The sequence below is a fragment of the Boleophthalmus pectinirostris genome, unplaced genomic scaffold (assembly GCF_026225935.1).
Source record: "Boleophthalmus pectinirostris isolate CB_2022bp ecotype Guang Dong unplaced genomic scaffold, ASM2622593v1 HiC_scaffold_5, whole genome shotgun sequence".
Lineage (NCBI taxonomy): Eukaryota > Metazoa > Chordata > Actinopteri > Gobiiformes > Gobiidae > Boleophthalmus > Boleophthalmus pectinirostris.
In genome coordinates, this window is record NW_026571404.1 from 10629323 (window position 1) to 10651935 (window position 22613).

At 39.8% G+C, this 22613-nt stretch overlaps 1 protein-coding gene across 4 annotated transcripts in view; it reads left to right on the forward strand.

Moving 5' to 3' along the window:
• Positions 1-402: 402 nt before the first annotated feature.
• The window catches only part of rhoq (ras homolog family member Q), a 74292-nt gene continuing 52081 nt past the window's right edge, over positions 403-22613 (forward strand). For all 4 annotated transcript variants that reach the window (XR_008633325.1, XR_008633326.1, XR_008633327.1 and 1 more), the window contains exons 1-2: positions 403-554; positions 900-958. Coding sequence is in view for 1 of the 4 variants with exons in the window: in XM_020935899.2 (XP_020791558.1) it covers positions 413-554; positions 900-958 (201 nt within the window). In the remaining 3 variants the exon portion in view is untranslated. The remainder of the gene's footprint in view (positions 555-899; positions 959-22613) is intronic.

The following is a 22613-nucleotide window of genomic DNA, read 5'->3' on the forward strand; positions in this document are numbered from 1 at the left end:
GGAGCCCCTTGCTTTCAAACACTGGCCCCTCCCTCCAGCCTCGCTCCCCGCTTGTGTGGAGCAGCAGCGGCAGAGTGCGCCAGAAGAGACCGACAGGCGTGGAGCTCTCACCGGGGAACCAGCGCGGACGCACCGGTGGCCACAAAACCAAAGAAACTACCCAGAACAGCATCACGGGACACACGGTAGATCCAGTTTGTTTTATCTTGAGAAACGTGAAGTCTTGTACGGACGAATTCGGAAAGTGTACCCGGTGAAGGGGAGGAGATGCAGCAGCTCCAGCCCGACTCTGTGCACACCTCTGCCCGCCTCAGACGCTGCTGATGCCCGCTGCGAGGAGGACTAGAAGGCGGTCGGGAACACAGGGCGTCCGGGGGCGGATGATGCGGACTGCTGGGTCGGTAACATCATCATGGCAAACGGAACCGGTACGATCATGCTGAAGTGCGTCGTGGTTGGAGACGGTGCAGTGGGCAAAACGTGTCTGCTCATGAGCTATGCCAACGACGCCTTCCCGGAGGAGTATGTGCCAACTGTATTTGACCATTACGCAGGTAGGTGCACAACATGGCATTTTCTATTGTTCCTTTCCAACAATAGCGTGGAATAAAACGTCAAATTTAACACGTTTTGGCAACTTGAACGCGAATACAAGTTACGCGTAAGAGTTGGATGGAATTTTTATTTTATTTTTTTTTTACATCTGGCACTCCCTCTGAAGTGCTTTGAATTGCATCTGTTGCTATAATGAAAACCACTTGTTTGCCTGACTGGGGTTGGGGGGGGGACCCTGCACCCCACCTCCCTCCCCAACCTCCCTCCCTTCCCCGTGTCTCGTGCATCTGCGCCCCCTCCCTCATTCACCCACTAAAAAAATCCTCTTTGTCATATCGTTGCAGTGAGTGTCAACGTTGGAGGCAAGCAGTATTTATTGGGGCTATACGACACGGCTGGCCAGGTAGGGGCGTTATTTTTTGATTTTGGCCTTGGTCCAAGCATGTCAAGGTCTCTCCCCCTCTCCCCCTTGCTCTCCTTCTCCTTCTTTCTCTCCCTCTGCCTCGCATATGCTCCCTCCTTATGGGACCAGATATGTGTCTCGCCTATAACACACCCACCCGTGCAGAATAGGCTACGAATTATCCACGCTAAGCTGCAACAGGTGATGGTTTCCGCACTGGGCTGTGGAGAGGAAAGGGGTTCAGAGCGAGACAGAGTTGGCTGCAAAAGGCTTTTCAATACATCTATTATGCAGCGAACAGGGCCCACTATGTCCAGTAGTGATGTCAGAGGTTTGTTAATAGGGCCCTGACAATGTGGCATTCAGAAAACAGGAGTAAAACTGTGGGCGACGCGTGTACAATCATGTTTTCAACTCAGCAGAAGCTCGCTGTGGGTGGAGGAAAGCCCAACAATTTACTATAAGGGCTAGTGCGGTAATGACACAGTTGTAATGGTTTTAATGCAATAATAATAAGAGTAGGCCGATATCAAACATTAAACCAAGTAGGAGCGTGCAAAAATACCGAAATATCAATATCGTTTCAGTATCGTTTAATGTGACAGTATTTTTTGGTGTATTTTACTAAATTATTTTGTTACAGAGCTACAGTTTTGTGGCTTGTTTAGAGGAAGGAAACTAATTTAAGTGACACATTTGACATTTTCACAGTTTTGAGGGTTTACAAGTATGATTTTTTAATATTCGCTTTGCACAAGAAGTGGTTTAACAAAGACTTTTAGTATCACAGCCATCATTTATCCTTTATTTTTTATTGAACTGTATCAAATCGATTGCAAATATATCGTATCGAATCGTAAGTGCACGGTTATCGAGATATGTATCGTATCGTGGCCTACGTATCGAGGTATGGATCGTATCGGTGACTTCTTAATGATACCCAGCCCTAATACGAAGATAGATATACTTATTTGAACAACAAAGATCTTTCCTGAACAGTTTTAAAAAGGTCTTGGTTCATATCACAACTAGTCTAAGACCACATGGTAATATTAAAGGGACTATAATCTGCAATTTTCTTACCTACAGTTTGTTATAATGTTGTTTTCCTCATCAAAAACAGACCTGGAGTTGTGTTGCGTTTCATTCACACATGTTTAACAGCGACACACGAATCATATTTAGGCAGAAAACACTCCACACTCCACTGCGTTTTTTAAGCTCCAAACAAGCTCCAAACACCTTTACTAAAATCATTTGGATGATTTTAGCCAATCTCGACTAAACAAAAGGCCACTTCATGACATCACAAGGTGGAATAGAGCATTTTGAGCTTTGGAGATGTAGACAGACTAATAACAAAAGGATAACTCAAACATGTGTGAATGAAACAAAACACAACTCCAGGTCTGTTTTTGAAGAGGTAACAACATTATAACACGGGTAAAAGCTGGACATGTTGCAATAACCGAAATATGTTGACATCATATCGTCAAAAGTCTCACAATAATATCGTGGACCATCACAATATATCGAATTACAAGTTTCTCTGCTTAAATTAATTGTTATGGAGCAGCAACAGCTAAAAAAACAGGGGGAACTACATAGACCATGATCCTTTGCTCCATTTCAGTGCAGACTACATGAAGAAATAACAGCTCTAAACACTTTTAACCCTTAGTTCTTTGTCTTGTGAAGGCATTTTAAGAGGAAAAAGTAGCGTACTCACAGTTTTGTTAACCGCCACAAAATATTGTAATAAATATCGTACCGTGAGATAAATATCGTGAAAATATCGTACAGAGAGATTAGGATATCGTTACATCCCTACTAAAAACTCACAGGAGCCAGTTTTGTGTAATAACACATTTTGAGGTGAAAAATAGAATAGTATTGAACTCTTTTCTTATCTTAGAATTCGAGTTTGAAGTTTTAGTATTGTAATTTAACACAAATCTTGACACAACTCCGGCATAATGTAATACAAGTTTTGTCCAATACGATACATATCTCGATACAGTGCACTTTTGGTTTGATATGATACTTTTCAAATCGATTCAAAACAGTTCAGTAAAAAAAAAAAAAGGCTAAATCATGTCTGTGATACTAAAAGTCTTTGTTAAACCACTTCTTGTGCAAAGTGAATATGAAAAAGTCATACTCTTCTCTCCAATTTATGTCTCTCTTTTTTAATTTTAATCTTCATGATTATTTATGTTTTGATTTGTTTTTATTATGATTTTAATGTATTTCTTATTCTGTAAAGCACTTTGAATTACTTTGTGTACGAATTGTGCTATACAAATAAACTTGCCTTGCCTTGCCTTGCCTACTTGTAAACCCTCAAAACAGTGAAAATGTCAAATGTGTCGCATACATGAGTTTCCTTCCTCTAAACCAGGGGCGGGCACAGTACAGCCCGGGGCCCTTTAATCTGAACTTGAATAATAGCAATAATAATAATAATAATAATAATTTCAGTGTTTTAAAAGTCATTTCAGTAAATAGTAAATACCGTGGGACTTAAAAGACAGATATTTTGTTGTAATGCTTTGTAATGATTTTCAGTTATGGGATATTTCAATAACATGGCATATGGTTTCTACATTTTTCATGTAATATTTTTCTCTTATGAGGTGAATTACCAAAAAACTCCATCCATTTGCTCCTGGTCCGGCTCTTCCATCAAATTTTAGAACCCTTTGTAGGACACAAGTCAAAAAGTTTGTCCACCCCGCTCAAAAAAACAACAAATCTGTAGCGCTATAACTAAATAGTTTAGTAAAATATACCAAAAAATACTCTTGGCGATATATCGATACAGCAGCAAATGATATTAATACAAAATCATCACATTAAACGATACGATATATTGATATTTCGATATTTTTGCAGACCCCTACTGTTAACCTCATGAAACACACACTTAACATGGGTGAAGTGTCTGGCCAAATGACACAACAACACTAACAACTCTCTGCTCAGCGTTAAGATTGAACCAACAACCTTTTCTAATGAGACAACCACATTTATCTATATTTAGCCAAAATCTAGACTGTCTGTCTTTGTGTTAGTCCCAAGCCTGGATAAACGGAGATCAGTGCTTCCGGGAGGGCATCTGGTGTAAAAATAGCTGCACAAATCGCTCCAGGCTAAGAGACAGAATATCTCAGAGACTCGATCCTGCTCATGAATTTTCAAATGTGATTCAGATTGTGTTTGGAACGGACAGATAATCTCTAAATGTCAGCAGACTCTTTGTGAGGAATTGGTAATGCCACAGAAACCAGTTCAAACTCCATCATGCAGATTTACTCTCTTTGCTTTAAAAGGTTATTTCCACAGTTTATGTTTTTATTCATATATTTTTATCTTATTCTGGTGCGTACAGACTGATCGGCAGTGGTGGTAGAAGTACTTGATTTTGTTGCTTAAGTAAAAGTACAGGTATCAGACCAAAAAATACTCACATGAACATGAAAGTATCACATGAAGAAGTATACTTAAAGAAACTTACTTAAAACATAAAGTACCTGTTTAAAAACGTACATCAGGTAAAAAGTAAAAGTATTTTGTAGTGATGTTGGTAAAGATTTGCTGAATTTGTCGTTATTTGTATATTTTAGGAGTTTAGCGATATCCAAGTCTCACGATACGATATTGTCACGGTATGAATCTCATGGTATGATATTTATTGCGATATCGTGGGAAAGATCACGATATGGTGGAGAGGCTCATGATTAGGGATGTAACAATATCTTGGTATGATATTTTCACGATATACATCTCACGGTACGATATTTATTGCGATATTTTGTGGACGCAAACAAAAGTGTGAATATGCGACTTAATCCAAAGAAATAAGACTTAAAAGTGCTTAAAACTGTTATTTCTTCTTGTAGTCTGCACTGAAATGAAGCAAAGGATCATGGTCTATGTAGTTCCCTCTGTCTTTTTTTAGCTATTGCTGCATTATAACTCTTAATTTAAACAGAGACTTGTAATTCGATATATTGTGATGGTCCACAATATTATTTTGAGAACTTTGACGATACGATATCACAATATTTCGGTGACTGTTACATACCCAGTACATTTTTATTTGCCTAAATTAGGAACATGTTAAAAATAAATCCCTCAGGACTTTCAGCAGGTCTCAAACTGTCATAAAAATACTTTATCACTTCTCAGTCCTGTTCAAAAATGTAGAAAGTGCAGATGCCTGCCCTCAGATTTAGAGAAGTAAATGTAAAAAAAAGAGAATCCACTTTAAAATCTATTCAAGTAAAGTACAGAGACCTAAATTTTTTTGACATAAGTACTGTACAATAACTGAAATATTGTGATATCGTATCATCAAAGTTCTCAGAATAATATCGTGGACGTCACTATATATCGAATTACAAGTCTCTCGCTTAAATGAATAGTTTTGGTGAGGAAATAGCTAAAAAAAAAAAAAAAAGAAGAGAACTACATAGACCATGATCCTTTGCTGTGTTTTAGGGCAGAATGCTTGAAGAAATAAATGTTAGATGCGCTTTTAAGTCTTAGTTCTTTGGATTAAGTCTTGTCAAGGTATTTTAAGAGGAAAAAGTCAAATTTTCACAATTTTGTTACCCTAAATATCGCAACAAATATACCGTGAGATGTATATCGTGAAAATATTGTACTGAGAGATTTGGATATCATTACATCCCTACTACTTGTACTTCTTTAGATTCCACTACTGCTGATCATTTTTGTCTAAAGTTGGACTATGTAACTTTTCTGATAAACCACATGCTTGTCTCCAGAGATGGTTTTCCTGGAATGTTTCACACAGAGAACTTAAAACAACTAAAACCTACAATGGCACACTGTTACTTTGTGGTTGATTTATAACAGTATTTGTGGTGGTCGGCAAAAAACACAATATTTGTACAGTTAAAAATGTCCTTTCTAGTGTATTTTAATGTAGTACAGCTGGTTTGATGTTGCCTATTTTTGTGTATGATTAAATATTGTGGAAGTGGTACAGTTACAAAAGTCCAGTGGTTATTATAATGAGGAAATAAAATGGCGACATTCTGTAATCCAACTGTTGACATAGAGCAGAAAGTCCCTGAGTAATTACACAATATTGTCTACAGTTGGCTTTGCATTTTTGTGGTTTTATCCGAACTTAACGGACTAATGAAAGCTATTTTAACAATGTGTTACGCCCACTTTGTAGGCCCGTCTTTTGCAGAAGTGTGTTATGTAACAGCCTGTTCGATATTACAAGAGGTCAGATATTTTCACCACACACGGGAAAAATATTGATGAATACAGTTTGAGCTTCTGCTTTTTCTCAATGTCTTGGGTAACTTTTATAATTATCAATTTTCACTATCAGAACCTCCTGAAAACATACTAGAGATAGGCCGATATTATATTATATTAGGCCGATATTTGGACTTTTTAGCGCATTGACTATTGGCCTTAAATCTATAGGACATAATCGGATTTCAGTGGGAAAACTGAAACAGAATATCACAAAATCTGAAAAATCCAAGGAAATTTGGCAACTGAAAAACACTTGGATTCATGTGAGTTTTTATTGATTTATTTATTTATTGCTCATGCTGTTGTTTTGTTGGCTTCAGTTTAAAGAGAACAACAACAAAACAATCTAACAATTAACATAAATACATATTCCAACCATTATTTGCTTTTGCTGTGTCTTTTGAGTGATGTCAGCGCTCAGGTTTAAAGACATTTACAATTGTGTTTTATGTCATTTTTTCCATTAAGAAGACATTATTATAAACTGTTTTTCACTTAATCTACAGATATATTACACATTTCTTCCTAAATTGTACTTTTCGTGAAGCTCAGAAACAATTTTGAGGATAGAAAATTATGTTTTTCCATCTTTCTTTGTCACAGAGGCTGTAAGTGTACCTTAGAAATTCCAAATTGTTGTTTATTTTTTGTTACAATGTCATAAAACCATTGGCATTTAGATCTTTTAATCAGTTAATCAGTGAAAATACATTATGTCTGCTTCACTTTGCCTCCACTTCTTCAGTCTATTTTGTTTTGGTTGGTCTGCTCCCTAAAGACTGCACACAAAGTTTTATTTTAACACTTTAATGTGAAGAGAAACTACAAAATATGATTACACTGTTCCTTTATATGTGTGTGGTTTAAAAAAAAAGGGCTGTGTGAGTTAGTAGTACATTTTAATTCTGTAATTTGGGGAAAATAATCCAATTCGACCCTACATATCGACCCAAAAATATCAGCCGCTGGTTTCTTTGTATTAAAAACAATCTATATCGGCATCAACAAAACGTATATTGGTCCATCTCTACTATATACATTTGATAAATAACAGAAAATAGTCAGTGTGTTCATTTTTGGGGGCTAGTCTTCTACTTTCTTCTACTTTCTTATTGTTATTCTGTTTTTATCAGCCGCTCATTTGCTTATTGTTCGGATGGCCTTCCTGCTCCCCTCTATTTTTATTACCATTGTTTAGACTTCTCATCTCACAATAGTTTGTCGCTCAGAGAGAAAAAAAAAAAAAAAACTTGCTTATTGTTGCACAAATACAAAGTCTAAGTGCACTGAATTAAAATGATAAATCTTAATGCTCCCAAATGTCTGATGAAAAACTCTTTATTTCCCATAAACAACAGGACCTGTGAGCCTCTCAGGCCACCGTCCAATTACTATTTTATTGTATATTCACTAGGGGCGTAACGATATCCAAGCCACACGATACGATATCATCATGGTACGATATTTATTGCGATATCGTGGAAAAGCTCACAATATCCAAATCTCTCTGTACGATATTTTCACGATATACATCTCACGGTACGATATTTATTGTGATATGTTATTTTTTCCTCTTAAAATGCCTTGACAAGACTTAATTTAAAGAAATAAGACTTAAAAGTGCTTAAAAAACTTGTAGTCTACACTGAAATGGAGCAAAGGATCATGGTCTATGTAGTTCCTTCTGTCTTTTTTTTGACCTATTGCTGCACCATAACTCTTAATTTAAGCAAAGAGACTTGTATTTCAATATATTGTGATGGTCCACGGTATTATATAAGAACTTTGACGATACGATATCACGATATTTCGGTTTTTGTTACATCCCTACTATTCACAAATAAGCAAAGGTGCAGGAAGTGTCTTGTCCAAAAACACAATAAGAGTATATGCTGGTCAGAGTGGAAATCAAACCACTAACCTTTCGCTTTACCACTTAAGCCACTGTTGCTTATTTTGTCATGGCTTAACAGCAGCATAACCAACATTTAAGGCACTGTAGCAGACTTTTAATAGCCTGATTCATCAGCTGTTTTCACTTTGTGGAAACCGTCTGACCTCGCAGCATTAGGATTCGTTTGCGCGACGGTTGACGGGTACTTTTTTAATTTAACCAATCACTGCTTTTTGGTCGAGATGTAATGCGCCAAATCCTGTAGGAAGAAGGACAATAACGTCTTTCCCCTTGATAAAATTCACCAAACATTCTCTTTGTTCCGGCTTTAAATCCTCGATCTCGGGAATCGTTGCCATCACAGAATGTCTGTCTTCGTTTACATCCATCTCGACGCTTTGTTTGCTGTTGTGCTGCACAACGAAAAGAGACCCAGACAGAGTTTGAGTTTGACGTCACGACTTCACAGCTCTTCGCGGTCTACAACTTCAGTCTACAACTTCATTCTACAACTTCTGGGGTTTTTGCAAATCGTCTCGTGTTTTTCAATTCCTGACCTAGTCGTTGGAGAGAAATGAAACTGAGCGGAGGCACAAGGTGGCACCAGCCTGTCTAGACTTTTACAGGTTTAAAAATATGAAAAACAGAACTAAAATTATTCCTCACTTTACTACACATTCCTAGCAGACAAATAATTCATGAGTTTAGGAGTTACAGAGACCAAACCAGTTGTGTTGTCATGGTAATACTTTTTTTTGGTTTAATTTATAGTTTATTTGGTCATTTTTACAACACTACAAAACAAAACAAAACATAGACTACAACTTATAGGCTATTTATATCGCCAAACCCTATTAAACAATGACAGAATTCCAAGAAAAAAGCAGCGTATGAACAGCAAGTTTGCATTGACAATTTCACTTACGACTTACTGTATATATAAGAGACAAAATATAAATTAAAACAAACAAAATTACAAACACCATACACCAATTTTGATTCTAAGAGCTGATTTTACTATATGTACATGGAGCAAAGTGAATTGTACATTATTTCATGAAAAAAGAGAGATTTTAGCCATGTTACAATGTTGTTTACATCCAGAAAAACATACCTGGAGTTGTGTTTTGTTTTATTCCCACGTGCTTGAGTAATTTTTGTTATTAGTCTGTCTACCACCTTGTGATGTCATAGAGTAGTTTTAAAGTTAACAGCTCCTTTTACCTTTCGTTCACTAGAGATCCGCAATTCCACGGCGGAAATCATCCAAGTGATTCTAGTGAAGGTGTACGGAGTTTAAAAGCACTTACAAGCTTAAAAGCACAAAGCAGGCTTACACTAAAACTTAAACAACAAGAGAACCGCCAATCAATCTCATCAATTTATAATAGTAATGGTCTATTGGTAAATGACCCTGAAGAGATTAATCGAGCATTTGCAAATTTTGATAGTAATCTTTATAAATCAGAGTGTTATTGTAGTGGGAATGACATAGAGGAATTTTTTTCAAAACTTAAATTTACCTTCTCTAACAAAGTCCAATGCTGATTTTATGGAAAGACCAATTCAAACAAATGAAATTAACACCGCAGTTAAATCCCTGTCAAATGGGGGGTATCCACTCCCTCAAAACTGACAAAAAAAAGCACTTCCTGTATTACCACATGACATCACAAGGTGGAACAGAGTTTTTTCAAGTTTAAGAGAAGAAAAATGTGCAGGATTTGTGTGTTAAACATGTGTGAATGAAACAAAACACAACTCCGGATCTGTTTTTGATGAGGAAATAACATTATAACAGATCAGAAAATAGTAGAACTGAGTCTTTTAAACGTGTAAAACTACTATAATTACTCATTTAAGTGCAAATGTCTAAAAGCTAAAATAACTAATCTCAAAGCAGCACAACCGTCGAATAAAAACCCCGTGTCTTTATTTCCCAGTGGCCCATAGCTTCCTTTTAACTTGATCTATAGACGGGCACGCCAGGAGCCAAATGAACTGTGTTAAGTCTGCCTCAGCCTCCATTGGAAACTTGAGACGTTCAAAGACATAAACCAGAGTCGGAAAGGTCAGACTTCTGTTCATTTAAGAAAACTAAATCAACCCACAGCCTCCTTCACCTGCAGCCCATTTTCACCTCACAAGCACTGGCAAAAATGTGGAATATTTAGACGGCAAAAAACAGATGGTATTGTAATAGTTGTAAAAAAAAAAAAAAAAAAAAAAAAAAAAAAAAAAAAGGAAGAAGTTTATGGTGCGTTCTGCTGAATTTGCACAATCCATTTCTCAGTCAGTCCAGACTACATACTTTTAAAACGCTTTACGAAGATGTCTGGAAGCATATCCTGTCTCCGCGATATCCAGTGGGGCGTGATTGACAGGCGAATCGACCAATCAGGAATGCACGGTCTGTTCGGGTCAAAACAAACGTAGCAGAATACAAGTAAAAAAGAAAGTAAAATTAAAGCAGACGAGCGAGAAACAGCAGATTTCCACAAAATACACAAGTAAAGCTCTACATTCTGAGAAAAAAGAAGTGATAGATTTCGAGAAGGAAGATGTTGTTGAAACATGTGTGACAAATTAGCGTCTGGGGTTGGACCGTCCCCAAACTGGATGATTGTCTGATGATGTATGAGGTAGACTCTTCAGTGTATTCAGACAGAAAGTAAAGACCGGCTCATTTCTTGCTTTGTCTTGAGCTTGTCTTAGCAAATTTAAGGTATAAGTTGCTCTCAAATACTAGTGTAAGGTGAATTTTCATGGTATTGCTTCATAAATAAGAAGATCACTGATGCGTCATTCTAGCTTTTTCAGTTCCGATTCCAATTTCGAGACTATAGCGTTAAAGGGACAGTCCGGAATTTTGGACATAGGACCTCATTTCCTAGTGAGCCAAAACAAAACAGACTGTTGATGTGAATGTCTGCGTCGATAGAATCATTTTAGAAGTAAAACCAACCTTGCATTTGAAGGATTTATGTCTGAGCAGCAGCAGCGAGTCGTACTTCATGATAGAAAGCTCGGCAGTGGCGGACTGATATATGAGAAAATAGTCCCTCAACATGCGACGATTCATGCGATGCAAGGTTAGTTTTATTTCACACATTATTCTATCAACACAGACATTTAAATCGACAGTCTGGTGTAATAATTGTTTTGTTTCGGGTGTTTTGTGGAGTGGGTAAGACTGTTTTTAGTGGCAGGATAACTATGGCCATTGACATGCACTAGCCTAGCACCAGTGACCTCTGCAAATACAAGGACTGGATGGAATATTTAAAAAAAGTGTCTCCACACGTCTCCAACACTCTGGCTCACGAGGAAATGAGGTCCTATGTCTAAAATTCCGGACTGTCCCTTTAAGTATCCGCCAATACTCTAAATCAACCTGTATTTATTTCCTTTAAACAAAAGATCTCTGAAATATCCACAGAACATCTTTGTGTAAAATAAAAGTTCAAGACTTTCTGGGCGACTACTACCAGTAAATAGTCTTATTACATTGATTTATATGTCCAACCAGGATATTGGCAGAACCGATATTTGGCAGCCAATATCATTATCGGTGCAAGAGGTGTGCAAAAAAATCTAAATATCGATATATCGTGTTGTTTAATGTGATGATACAGCGTCGATATCGTGGGCTGCTGTACCGATATATCAACAAGAGTATTTTTTGGTATATTTTACTAAATTATTTTGTTACAGAGCTACAGTTTTGTTGCTTGTTTAGAGGAAGGAAACGCTTTTATGCAACACATTTGACATTTGAGGTTTTGATGTGTAAAATGTTTGTGTTTTATATAAACTTTGCACAAGAAGTGGTTTAAGAAAGACTTAGTATCACAGCCATGATTTTGCCTTTTTTTTCTTTTTTTACTGAACCATATCGAATCAATTTGAAATATATCGTATCAAACCGAAAGTGCATTTTATCGAGATATGTATCGTATCGGATAAAACTTATATTGCATTATGCCGGAGTTGGGTCAAGATTTGTGTTCAATTACAATACTAAAACTTCAATCTCGATTTTTAAGATAAGAAAAGAGTTCAATGCTGTTCTATTTAGTATCACAGCCATGATTTTGCCTTTTTTTTTTTTTTTTTTATTGAACCGTATCAATTTGAAATATATCGGATCGAATTGAACGTGCACTGTATCGTGGCCTATGCATCGAGGTATGTATCGTATCGGCAACCTAATCGGCGCGGATATCCGATACCAATATAAAAATTTTTAAAGTGAAACCAAGTTGAAAATCAAAATGAAGTGACCATGTTTTTTTCAATTTCGATATTACGTTTTAGATTTAATTTTGTAATATATGTTTAATGCAGTTGTCGATTTTTATTTTGGGGCCAAAGGAGACATCTGGTATTGAGGTTAATTTTACATCATTGTTTGAAATGTAAAACCATCGAGTCATGGGGCGAAGGCAGCTGCTTAGATCAGCCTTAAGAGGTCAGTAAACATGAACCCAGCGACTCGACTGCTTTATGCTTCATTTACAGACAGTGTTGGGAAGGTGACTTTTAAAATGTATTCCCCTACAGATTACAGATTACATACCCCAAAATGTAGTTTGTAACGTAATCCTTTAAATTACTTAAAGTGAGTAACGTAATCTGAATACTTTGGATTACTTGATATTGTCATGCTTTTTAAAACTACATGAATGAAGAAATGCTGCATATATGAGATCACTGCTGCCTTCAATTGTCCACCCCACTGTTACGTCTCATATTGTATTAGTTTTGTCCTAGTTTAGACCTGGTTTAATCCTGTTTTAGCCCTGATTTTAGTTCTGGTTTAGTCCTGGTTTAGTTTTTTAGTTTGTTTTAGTCCTGGTTTTAGGTTTAGTCCTGGTTTAGTCCTGGTTTAGTCTGGTTTAGTCCTGGTTTTAGTCTTTTAGTTTTGTTTAGTCCTGGTTTTGTCCTGGTTTAGTCCTGGTTTTAATTCAGGTTTAGTCCTGGTTTTAATTCTGTTTAGTCCTGGATTTAATTCTGGTTTTAGTTCTGGTTTTAGTCCTGGTTTTAGTCCTGGTTTTAGTCCTAGTTTAGTGCTGATTTAGTCCTGTTTAGTCCTGGTTTTAATTCAGGTTTAGTCCTGGTTTTAGTCCTGGTTTTAGTCCTGTTTTAGTCCTGCTTTAGTCCTGGTTTTGTCTTGCTTTATTCCTGGTTTTAATTCTGGTTTTAGTCCTGGTTTAGTCCTGGTTTTGTCCTGGTTTAGTCCTGGTTTTAGTTCTGGTTTTAGTCCTGTTTAGTCCTGGTTTTAGTCCTGGTTTTGTCCTGGTTTTAGTCCTATTTTAGTCCTGTTTAGTCCTGTTTAGTCCTGGTTTAGTCCTGGTTTTAATTCTGTTTAGTCCTGGATTTAATTCTGGTTTTAGTTCTGGTTTTAGTCCTGGTTTAGTCCTGTTTAGTAGTCCTAGTTTAGTCTGATTTAGTCCTGTTTAGTCCTGGTTTTAATTCAGGTTTAGTCTTGTTTTAGTCCTTGGTTTTAGTCCTGTTTACTCCTGTTTTAGTCCTGGTTTAGTCCTGGTTTTGTCTTGCTTTATTCCTGGTTTTAATTCTGGTTTTAGTCCTGGTTTAGTCCTGGTTTTGTCCTGGTTTAGTCCTGGTTTTGTCCTGCTTTAGTCCTGGTTTTAGTCCTGGTTTTAGTCCTGTTTAGTCCTGGTTTAGTCCTGGTTTTTCCTGGTTTTTAGTCCTGGTCCTGGTTTGTCCTTTTTATCCTGGTTTTAGTCCTGGTTTTAATCCATTCCTCCCCAGCACAGTTTCCAGATAGAGATCGATTACTTCCACCTAGAAATATTTAATAGTTTGTGGATTTTTCAGAAGACGAGGTGGTGATTCTTCTTTCGGCCCGTGTGGAGAAACAGTTGAGTAATATTTTGACAGGAGAAACCAGAAGGGACCGGAGTGTAAAAGAGGAACAGTCCATTTGTGTGTTGTGTTTGAACGTGTGGTTTGTTTTAGCTGACGCTCACTCTCACTCCGGGCCGGCTGAAATGGAGAAGAGAGAGAGAGAGAGAGAGGAGGAAGAGAGGGAGGAGTGAAAGAGGGAGTGAGGAAGGAGCAAAGGTAGGGAGAGGGAGTGAGGAAAGAGAGGGAAGGTAAAATAGGGGAGTGAAAAAGGAGAGAGGGAGAAAACAGAGAAGAAAGGGAAGACCGGAGGAGTGAGGAAAGAGAGAAGGTATGCAGAAGGAGGGAGAGAGAGAGAGAAGAAGGACAGAGAGGGAAGAATAGATGAAGGTGAGAGGGACTAAAGGAGGGAGAGAGAGAGGGGAGGAAGAACAGAGGAGTGAGAGGGAGAGAGGAAGGAGAGAAGAATCAGGCAGTGAAGAAGAAGAGAGGGAGAAAACAGAGAGAGGAAGAAACGGAAGAATAGATGAATGAGAGAGGGAGTGAGGAAGGAGAGAAGGGAAAGGGAGGGAGGGAGGGAGAGAGGAAGAATAGGGGGAGAAAGAGAGAAGAAGAGAGGAGTGAGACGGGGAGGGAAGAAGAGAGAGTGAGGGACACAGAGAGAGGGGGAAGACCAGAGGAGAGAGGGAGCGAGGAAGGACAGGAAGGGAGAGAGAAAGAAAAAGAGAGGGAAGAATAGATGAGTGAGGGAGAGAGTGAAGAAGGTGAGAGAGTGAGTGAAGGAGAGAGAGAGGGGGGGGAGAACAGAGGAGTGAGGAAGCAGAGAGAGGGAGAAAAGGGAGGGAAGGAGAGAGGGAAGAATAGATGAGTGAGAGAGGGAGTGAGGAACAAGAGGAGGCAGGGAGAGGGAAGGAGAGAGAGGGAGTGAGGAAGGAGAGAAAGGGGGGAAGAACAGAGGAGTGAAGAAGGAGAGAGAGAGAGGAAGGAGTGAAAGAGGGAGTGAGGAAGGTAGGGAGAGGGAAGGATATGAGATTGAAGAAGTAGAGAGAAGGAAAAAACAGGGGAAGAAGCAGAAGAATAGATGAATGAGAGAGGGAGAGGGAGAGAGAAAGAAGAGGAGAGGAAGACTAGAGGGGTGAGAGAGGGAGCGAGGAAGGACAGACGGTAGGGAGAGGAAGGGAGAGAGTGAGCAAGGAAGGAGAGGGAGGGAAGAATAGGGGAGTGAAAAAGGAGAGAGCGAAGAATAGATGGGTGAGAGAAGGAGTGAAGAAGGAGAGAGAGTGAGTGAAGGAGAGAGAGAGGGGGGAGAACAGAGGAGTGAAGAAGCAGAGAGAGGGAGAAAAGGGAGGGAAGGAGAGAGGGAAGAATAGATGAGTGAGAGAGGGAGTGAGGAAGGAGAGAAGGTAGGGAGAGAGAGGGAGCGAGGAAGAATAGGAGAAAGAGGGGGAGAGGAAGAAGAAGAGAGGGAAGAAGAGATAAGTGAGAGAGGGAGTGACGATGGAGAGAGAGGGAATGAGGAAGGAGAGAAGGGAGAGAACAGAAAGAGGGAGAGAGAAGAGAGGGAAGAATAGAGGAGTGAAAGATGGAGTGAAGATGGACAGAAAGAGAACGAAAGAGCGAGGGGGAAGAACAGAGGAAGGAGTGAGAGGGAGTGAGGAAGGAGAGAAGAGAGGGAGAGAGAGAGGAAGGGAGGGAGGGAAGAAGAGAGGAGTGACAGAAGGAGTGAGAGAGGGGAGTGAAGGGGAACAAGATGAGAGAGGGAAAGAGTAAAAACGAGAGGGAGAGAGGTGGGGAAGGGAGGGAGAGATAGAGCAAATGAGAAGGAGAGAGGGGAGGGAGGAAGGAGAGAAGGTAGGGAGAGGGAGGGAGGAAGGAGAGAAGGTAGGGAGAGGGAGGGAAAAATAGGGGAGCGAAGAAGGAAAGGGGGAGAAAAGAGAGGGAGTGAGAAGAAGATAGGGAAGAATAGAGGAGTGAGGGAGAGAGGGGGGGAAGAAGAGAGGAGCGGGAGAGAGAGTGAGGAAGGAGAGAAGGTAGGGAGAGGGAGGAAGAGAGGGAGTGAACAAGGCGAGAGGGGGAGAGAGAAAGAAGAGGAGAGGGAAGAATAGAGGAGTGAGAGAGGGAGTGAGGAAGGAGAGAAGAGAGGGAGAGAGAGAGGGGAAAAAGATGAGAGAGGGATAGAGTTAAGAACGAGAGGGAGAGCACTGGGGATAGGAGGGAGAGATAGAGCAACAGAGATGGAGAGAGCGGAGGGAGGAAGAAAAAGAGAACGAAGGAATAGAGGACAGAGGCGAGGGAGAGAGGGAGGAGAGGACGGAAAGAAAAAGACGATAGAGAGAGATGGAGGGATATGAGAGAGAAATAGTATGAGAGGGATTGGGAAAGAGGAAGAAAGAGAGTAGGGGAAGGAGGGAAGAGAGAGAGGAGAGAGAGGAAGGAGAGAAGTAAACGAGAGATACAGAGAGAGACGTGAAGGGAGGGACGGGAAAGATAAAGAGATTGAGAGCAGAGATTAAAAAAGGAGACAGGAGAGAAAATAGAGAGCGGAAGGAGGGAGAGAGAGGAAAGAAGAGAGAGAGAGGAGGGAGGGAGGGAGGGAAGGGGGAGAAAGAGAGCGAGAAAGAGAGAGATGAGTTATGTGGCCCCCAGCTCCAGTGACCTCTTTATGTCCCGCACAAGGCCAGCTGCAAATGTTTAGAGCTACAGCATCTGATCAAAGAAAACGCCGGAGAAAGAGAGAGAGAGAGGGGAGGAGGGGTAGAAGGAAATAGAAAGAAAGAAAGAAAGAAAGAAAGAAAGAAAGAAAGGGAGGTGGGTGAGAGAGAACAGAGACAGAAAGAGAAGGAAAGAATAAAAGAGAGAGGGATAGAAGGAGAGAAAAGTAAAGTTATAGCTGCTGTAATTTTCTTTTGTGAAAGTTTTAACCAACATTTTGTCATTAAACTCTGTCCCGTTATAGACTCCTGATAAAACTATGATATAGATAATAGAGGTGTGTAAAAATATCAAAATATCGATATATCGTATTGTTTAATGTGGTGATACAGTATCGATATCGTGGGATGCTGCATTGATATATATATATTTTGGTATATTTCACTAAATTATTTTGTTACAGCTACAGTTTTGTTGTTTGTTGAGAGGAAGGAAACTTTTTTATGCAACACATTTGACATTTTCACTGTTTTGACGCTTAAAATAGGCGTGTTTCATATTTAATTTACTCAAGAAGTGATTTAACAAAGACTTTTAGCGTCACTGCTACGGCTGAGTGTCATTCAGAAGTTGCCGATACGATACATATCCCGATAGAGTGAGCTCACGATTCGATTTGATTTAATATGATATATTTCAAATCAATTCAATATGGCTGCTAAATTATGACTGTGATACTAAAAGTGTTTGTTAAACCACTTCTTGTGCAAAGTTCATATGAAACAAAAACATTTTAATCATCAAAACAGTGAAAATGTCAAAAGTGTTGCATAAACGAGCTTCCTTTCTCTAAACAAACAACAAAACTGTAGAACTGTAACAAAATAATTTGGTAAAATATACCAAAAAATACTCTTGGCGATATATCAATGTATCAGCGATGTATCATCACATTAAACAATACAATATATCGATATTTCAATATTTTTGCACACCCCTAAACACAGCCTTTATTTTTTATTGAACTGATTTGAAATATATCTTACTGAATCGAAAGTGCACTGTATTGAGATATGTATCGTATCGTGGCCTGTGTATCAAGGTATGTATCGTATCGGCAACTTCTGAATGATACCCAGCCCTAATAGGTACTTTTTAGATTGGAAACTTTTTAGATTTAAAGCACTGGTGCCACTTATACACAGTAATAATTAGAGCTGGGTATCATTAAGAAGTTGCCGATACGATACAGACCTCGATACACTGGCCACAGTACGATACATATCTCAATACAGTGAGCTTTCGATTTGATATGATATATTTCAAATCGATTCGATACAGTTCAATAAAATATATCATAACTGTGACACTAAAAGTCTTTGTGAAATCACTTCTTGTGCAAAATTAATATGAAAATGTCAAATGTGTCGCATAAACAAGTTTCCTTCTTCTAAACAAACAACAGAAGTGTAGCTCTGGAACAAAATAATTTAGTAAAATATACCAAAAAATACTCTTGGCGATATATCGATACAGGAGTCTCTGATATCGATACTGTATCATCACATTAAACAATAGGATATGTCGATATTTTTGCACACATTCTAGTAATAATTGACTTACCACCATTTATATATATATATTTTATTTTAAAGAGCCTTTATTACTCTATTTTCTGTTATAATGTTGTTTCCTCATCACAAACATACCTTCTGTTTTGTTCTATTCAAGCACGTTTAACTCACAAACTCTGCGTATTTAAGCTGAGTTCTTCTCTCAAAGCAGAAAACACTCAATTTGTGATGTCATGGGGTGATACAGGAAGTGCTCCACTGTGTTTTTAAACTCCATACACCTTCACTAGAATCATTTGGATGATCTCACTCCTGGAATTGCCGATCTATCTCTACTGAACTAAAAAGTAAAATGTGAAAGGTAGATGTTCGCTTGGAAACTACCGCTTCGTGACATCACAAGGTGGATCAGAGCATTTTGAGCTCTGGAGATGTAAACAGACTCATAATAATAAATAAAGGAATACTAAAACTCACATTTTTGACGACGTAACAACATTATAACCTGGCTTAAACCTCACAAGAGTCAGTTTTGCGTAATGTGACCTCTGGCTCTGCACTCTGGACTCTCTGGACAGGAAACAGGAAACAGGAAGTAAATGTTACGGTAATACGGTTGTCATAGTGACGCGTTATGGGAGGAGCTCTTTGTAGTTTTAATGCCAAACAGCTGTTCAATTAAATCTCAAGGTTGGTTTTTTTTTTGTTGGATCGTGTAAACCAGATGTGATTGAGATTATAATGATGTTGGAACACAAATTAAAACATCTGGATCATTTGAAGAAATACATTTTAATTGGGATTTTTCTGGAAAGTTCAATCAGGATTCAGTTCACCGTGCACGTTCTAGGAATATTAAAGGTGCACTGTGTAACTTTTTGGTTGAGGGAACGTCACCTGCTTGTTTCCGTGGAGATGTCGTTGCTCTGACTGGAATGTTCCACAGTGCGACATGAACCTGAAACTCCAGACGAAGCGATGACATCTCCACGGAGACAAACGTTTGACAAAGTCTCCACCAGAAAAGTTAAGAAGGAGAGAAGGGAGAGAAAGGAAAGGAGGGAAGAAGAGAGGAGTGAGAGAGTGAGGAAGGAGAGAGGAATGGAAGAATAGGGGAGTGAAGAAGGAGAGAGAGGGAGAAAACAGAGAGAGGAAGAGAGGGGAGAAGAGATGAGTGAGAGAGGGAGTGAAGGAGAGAGAGAGGGGGAAGAACAAAGGAGTGAGAGGGAGTGAGGAAGGAGAGAAGAGAGAGAGAGAGAGAGGAAAGGAGGGAAGAAGAGAGGAGTGACAGAAGGAGTGAGAGAGGGCAGTGAAGGGGAACAAGTTGAGAGAGGGAAAGAGTAAAAACGAGAGGGAGAGAGATGGGGAAGGGAGGGAGAGCTAGAGCAAAAGAGAAGGAGAGAGGAGAGGGAAGAAGAGAGGAGAGAGAGAGTGAGGAAGGAGAGAGGAAGGGAAGAATAGGGGAGTGAAGAAGGAGAGAAGAGAGAGAGAGGAAAGGAGGGAAGAGAGAGGAGTGACAGAAGGAGTGAGAGAGGGCAGTGAAGGGGAACAAGTTGAGAGAGGGAAAGAGTAAAAACGAGAGGGAGAGAGATGGGGAAGGGAGGGAGAGCTAGAGCAAAAGAGAAGAAGAGAGGAGTGAGAGAGGGAGGGAAGAAGGAGAGAGGGAGAAAACAGAGAGAGGAAGAGAGGGGAGAAGAGATGAGTGAGAGAGGGAGTGAAGGAGAGAGAGAGGGGGAAGAACAAAGGAGTGAGAGGGAGTGAGGAAGGAGAGAAGAGAGAGAGAGAGAGGAAAGGAGGGAAGAAAAGAGGAGTGACAGAAGGAGTGAGAGAGGGCAGTGAAGGGGAACAAGATGAGAGAGGGAAAGAGTAAAAACGAGAGGGAGAGAGATGGGGAAGGGAGGGAGAGCTAGAGCAAAAGAGAAGGAGAAGGAGAGAGAGGAGAGGGAAGAAGAGAGGAGTGAGAGAGTGAGAAAGGAGAGAGGGAAGGAAAGAGCGGGAGTGAAGAAGAGAGAGGGAGAAAACAAAGAGAGGAAGAGAGGGGAGAAGAGATGAGTGAAAGAGGGAGTGAAGGAGAGAGAGAGGGAAAAGAACAGAGAAGAGAGAGAGGGAGTGAGGAAGAGAGAAGAGAGAGAGAAAGGAGGAAGAAGAGAGAGTGAGAGAGGGAGTGAAGGAGAGAGAGTGAGGGACAGAGAAAGGAGGAAGACCAAAGGAGTGAGGAAGAAGAGAAGGTACAGAGAGGAAGGGAGACAGGGAGCGAGGAAGAAGAGAGAGATGGAGGGAAGAATATGGGAGTGAAGAAAGAGAGAGAGTGAGAAAAGAGAAGGAGGGAGAAGACGACAGGGAAGAATAGAAGAGGGAGGGAGGGAGGGAGAGAACAGAGAAGAGAGAGAGGGAGTGAGGAAGGACAGAAGAGAGGGAGAGAGAGAGAGAAATGGAGAGAGGAGTGAAGGGGAACACGATGAGAGAGGGATAGAGTAAAAATGAGAGGGAGAGAGATGGGGAAGGGAGGGAGAGATAGAACAAAAGAGAAGGAGAGGGAAGAGGGAGGAAGAGAGGGAAGAAGAGAGGAGTGAGAGAGTGAGAAAGGAGAGGGGGGAGGAAGAATCGGACAGTGAAGAAGGAGAGAGGGAGAAAACAAAGAGAGGAAGAGAGGGGAGAAGAGATGAGTGAAAGAGGGAGTGAAGGAGAGAGAGAGGGGAAAGAACAGAGAAGAGAGAGAGGGAGTGAGGAAGGAGAGAAGAGAGGAGAGAGAGCAAAAGAGAAGGAGAGAGGGGAGGGAGGGAGGAAGAAAGAGAGAACAAAGGCATAGAGGACAGAGGGAGGGAGGAGAGGGTGGAAAGAAAAAGATAAGAGAGAGAGATGGAGAGATACGAGAGAGAAAGAGTAGGAGAGGGATGAGAGAGAATGCACAATGCACCTTTAAAACATTTAAAATTTGACCTGAAAGACATGACTTACATTTTTAAATTTTGAAAGAAAGATCAATTATTTCTAATGATCGAAACAGTTGTTGTGAAATGATTCCACTTTGACCCAGTTTCAGTGTTTTTGGTGCAGTTCTGCGTGAGACCTCGACTTTACCCACTGTCCTGCTGTGACCCACTGATCCTAAAGATGCTCCAGCAGGAAGGAGAGAGAAAGGAGAAGGAAAGGAGGGAGAGGGGGGGAAGAAAAAAGGAGAACAGAAAAGAGAAGAGACAGATAAGGAGAGACACGGAGAAAAGATGTGTGTAGAATCCCTCCGTCGTCCAGGTAGAAAGAGAATCTGTCAACTGGACAAACGTTCATGTAAGTTGAAAACGTTTCACAGCTGCTTCTTCAGTTCTGGTCAGACGCTGATGGACTAGGGCTGGGCATCATTCAGAAGTTGCCGATACGATACAAACCCCGATACATGGGCCACGATACGATACATATCTCAGTACAGTGAGCGTACGATTCAATATGATACATTTCAAATTGATTCAATGCGATTCAGTAAAAAAAAGGCTAAATCATGTCTGTGATACTAAAAGTCTTTGTTAAACCAATTTTTGTGCAAAGTTCATATTAAACTAGGGATGGCCATTCGATGAAATTTTCGCAATCGATCGTCGGAAGAATTAACGATCGATTATCGATTAATCATTATCGTTTTTATATTAAAATGATCATCATTATTATTACTATCTGCACTACTAATCTGCATAAATAAATTCAACTTTACGACATATAAACCGTAACGACTCTAGAGCCACATCAGCCCGTTTGACATTATAATGTGTTTAATTCAGTTTTGCGCAACTCTCACAGAAACAAAACTTAAAACTGCATCGCTAATTTGCATAAACTCGAAGATAAAACTACAGCTCTTGTGTCGCTGATGCAGTCAATTTCTGTCGGATTAAAAGACATGACTCAGGTGAATACAGGTTAGTGTGACCAGATTTGTGTTTGTCAAAACCAGGACACCGTACGGGGGGAGGGAGGTGGGGACTCGTCATCGACATTGCGCGACTCTCACCTGGTAAAGCTTTTTTCCACTGGACACCGAAACATATGTTCCTGCTTTGTACACTGTGCACATGGACTCACACTTGTCCCGAACGCAACGGAAAGCGTGGAATTTCTTATACAAATCATCGTTAAATATGCATTTGTGCTTCGGTACGTTGCAGACTGACCAACTGTTTGTGTCTCGCTCCTTCTGAGTGCAGAGAGACACATGTACAGACCTGTTTGGTCACGCTACACACAGCAACCTACATTCGGTTTGTCGATTAAAATTAACGTAATCGATGAAATTCTTAATGATCAATTATCGATTAATCGATTAATCATGCCCATCCCTATATTAAACACAAACATTTTAATCCTCAAAACA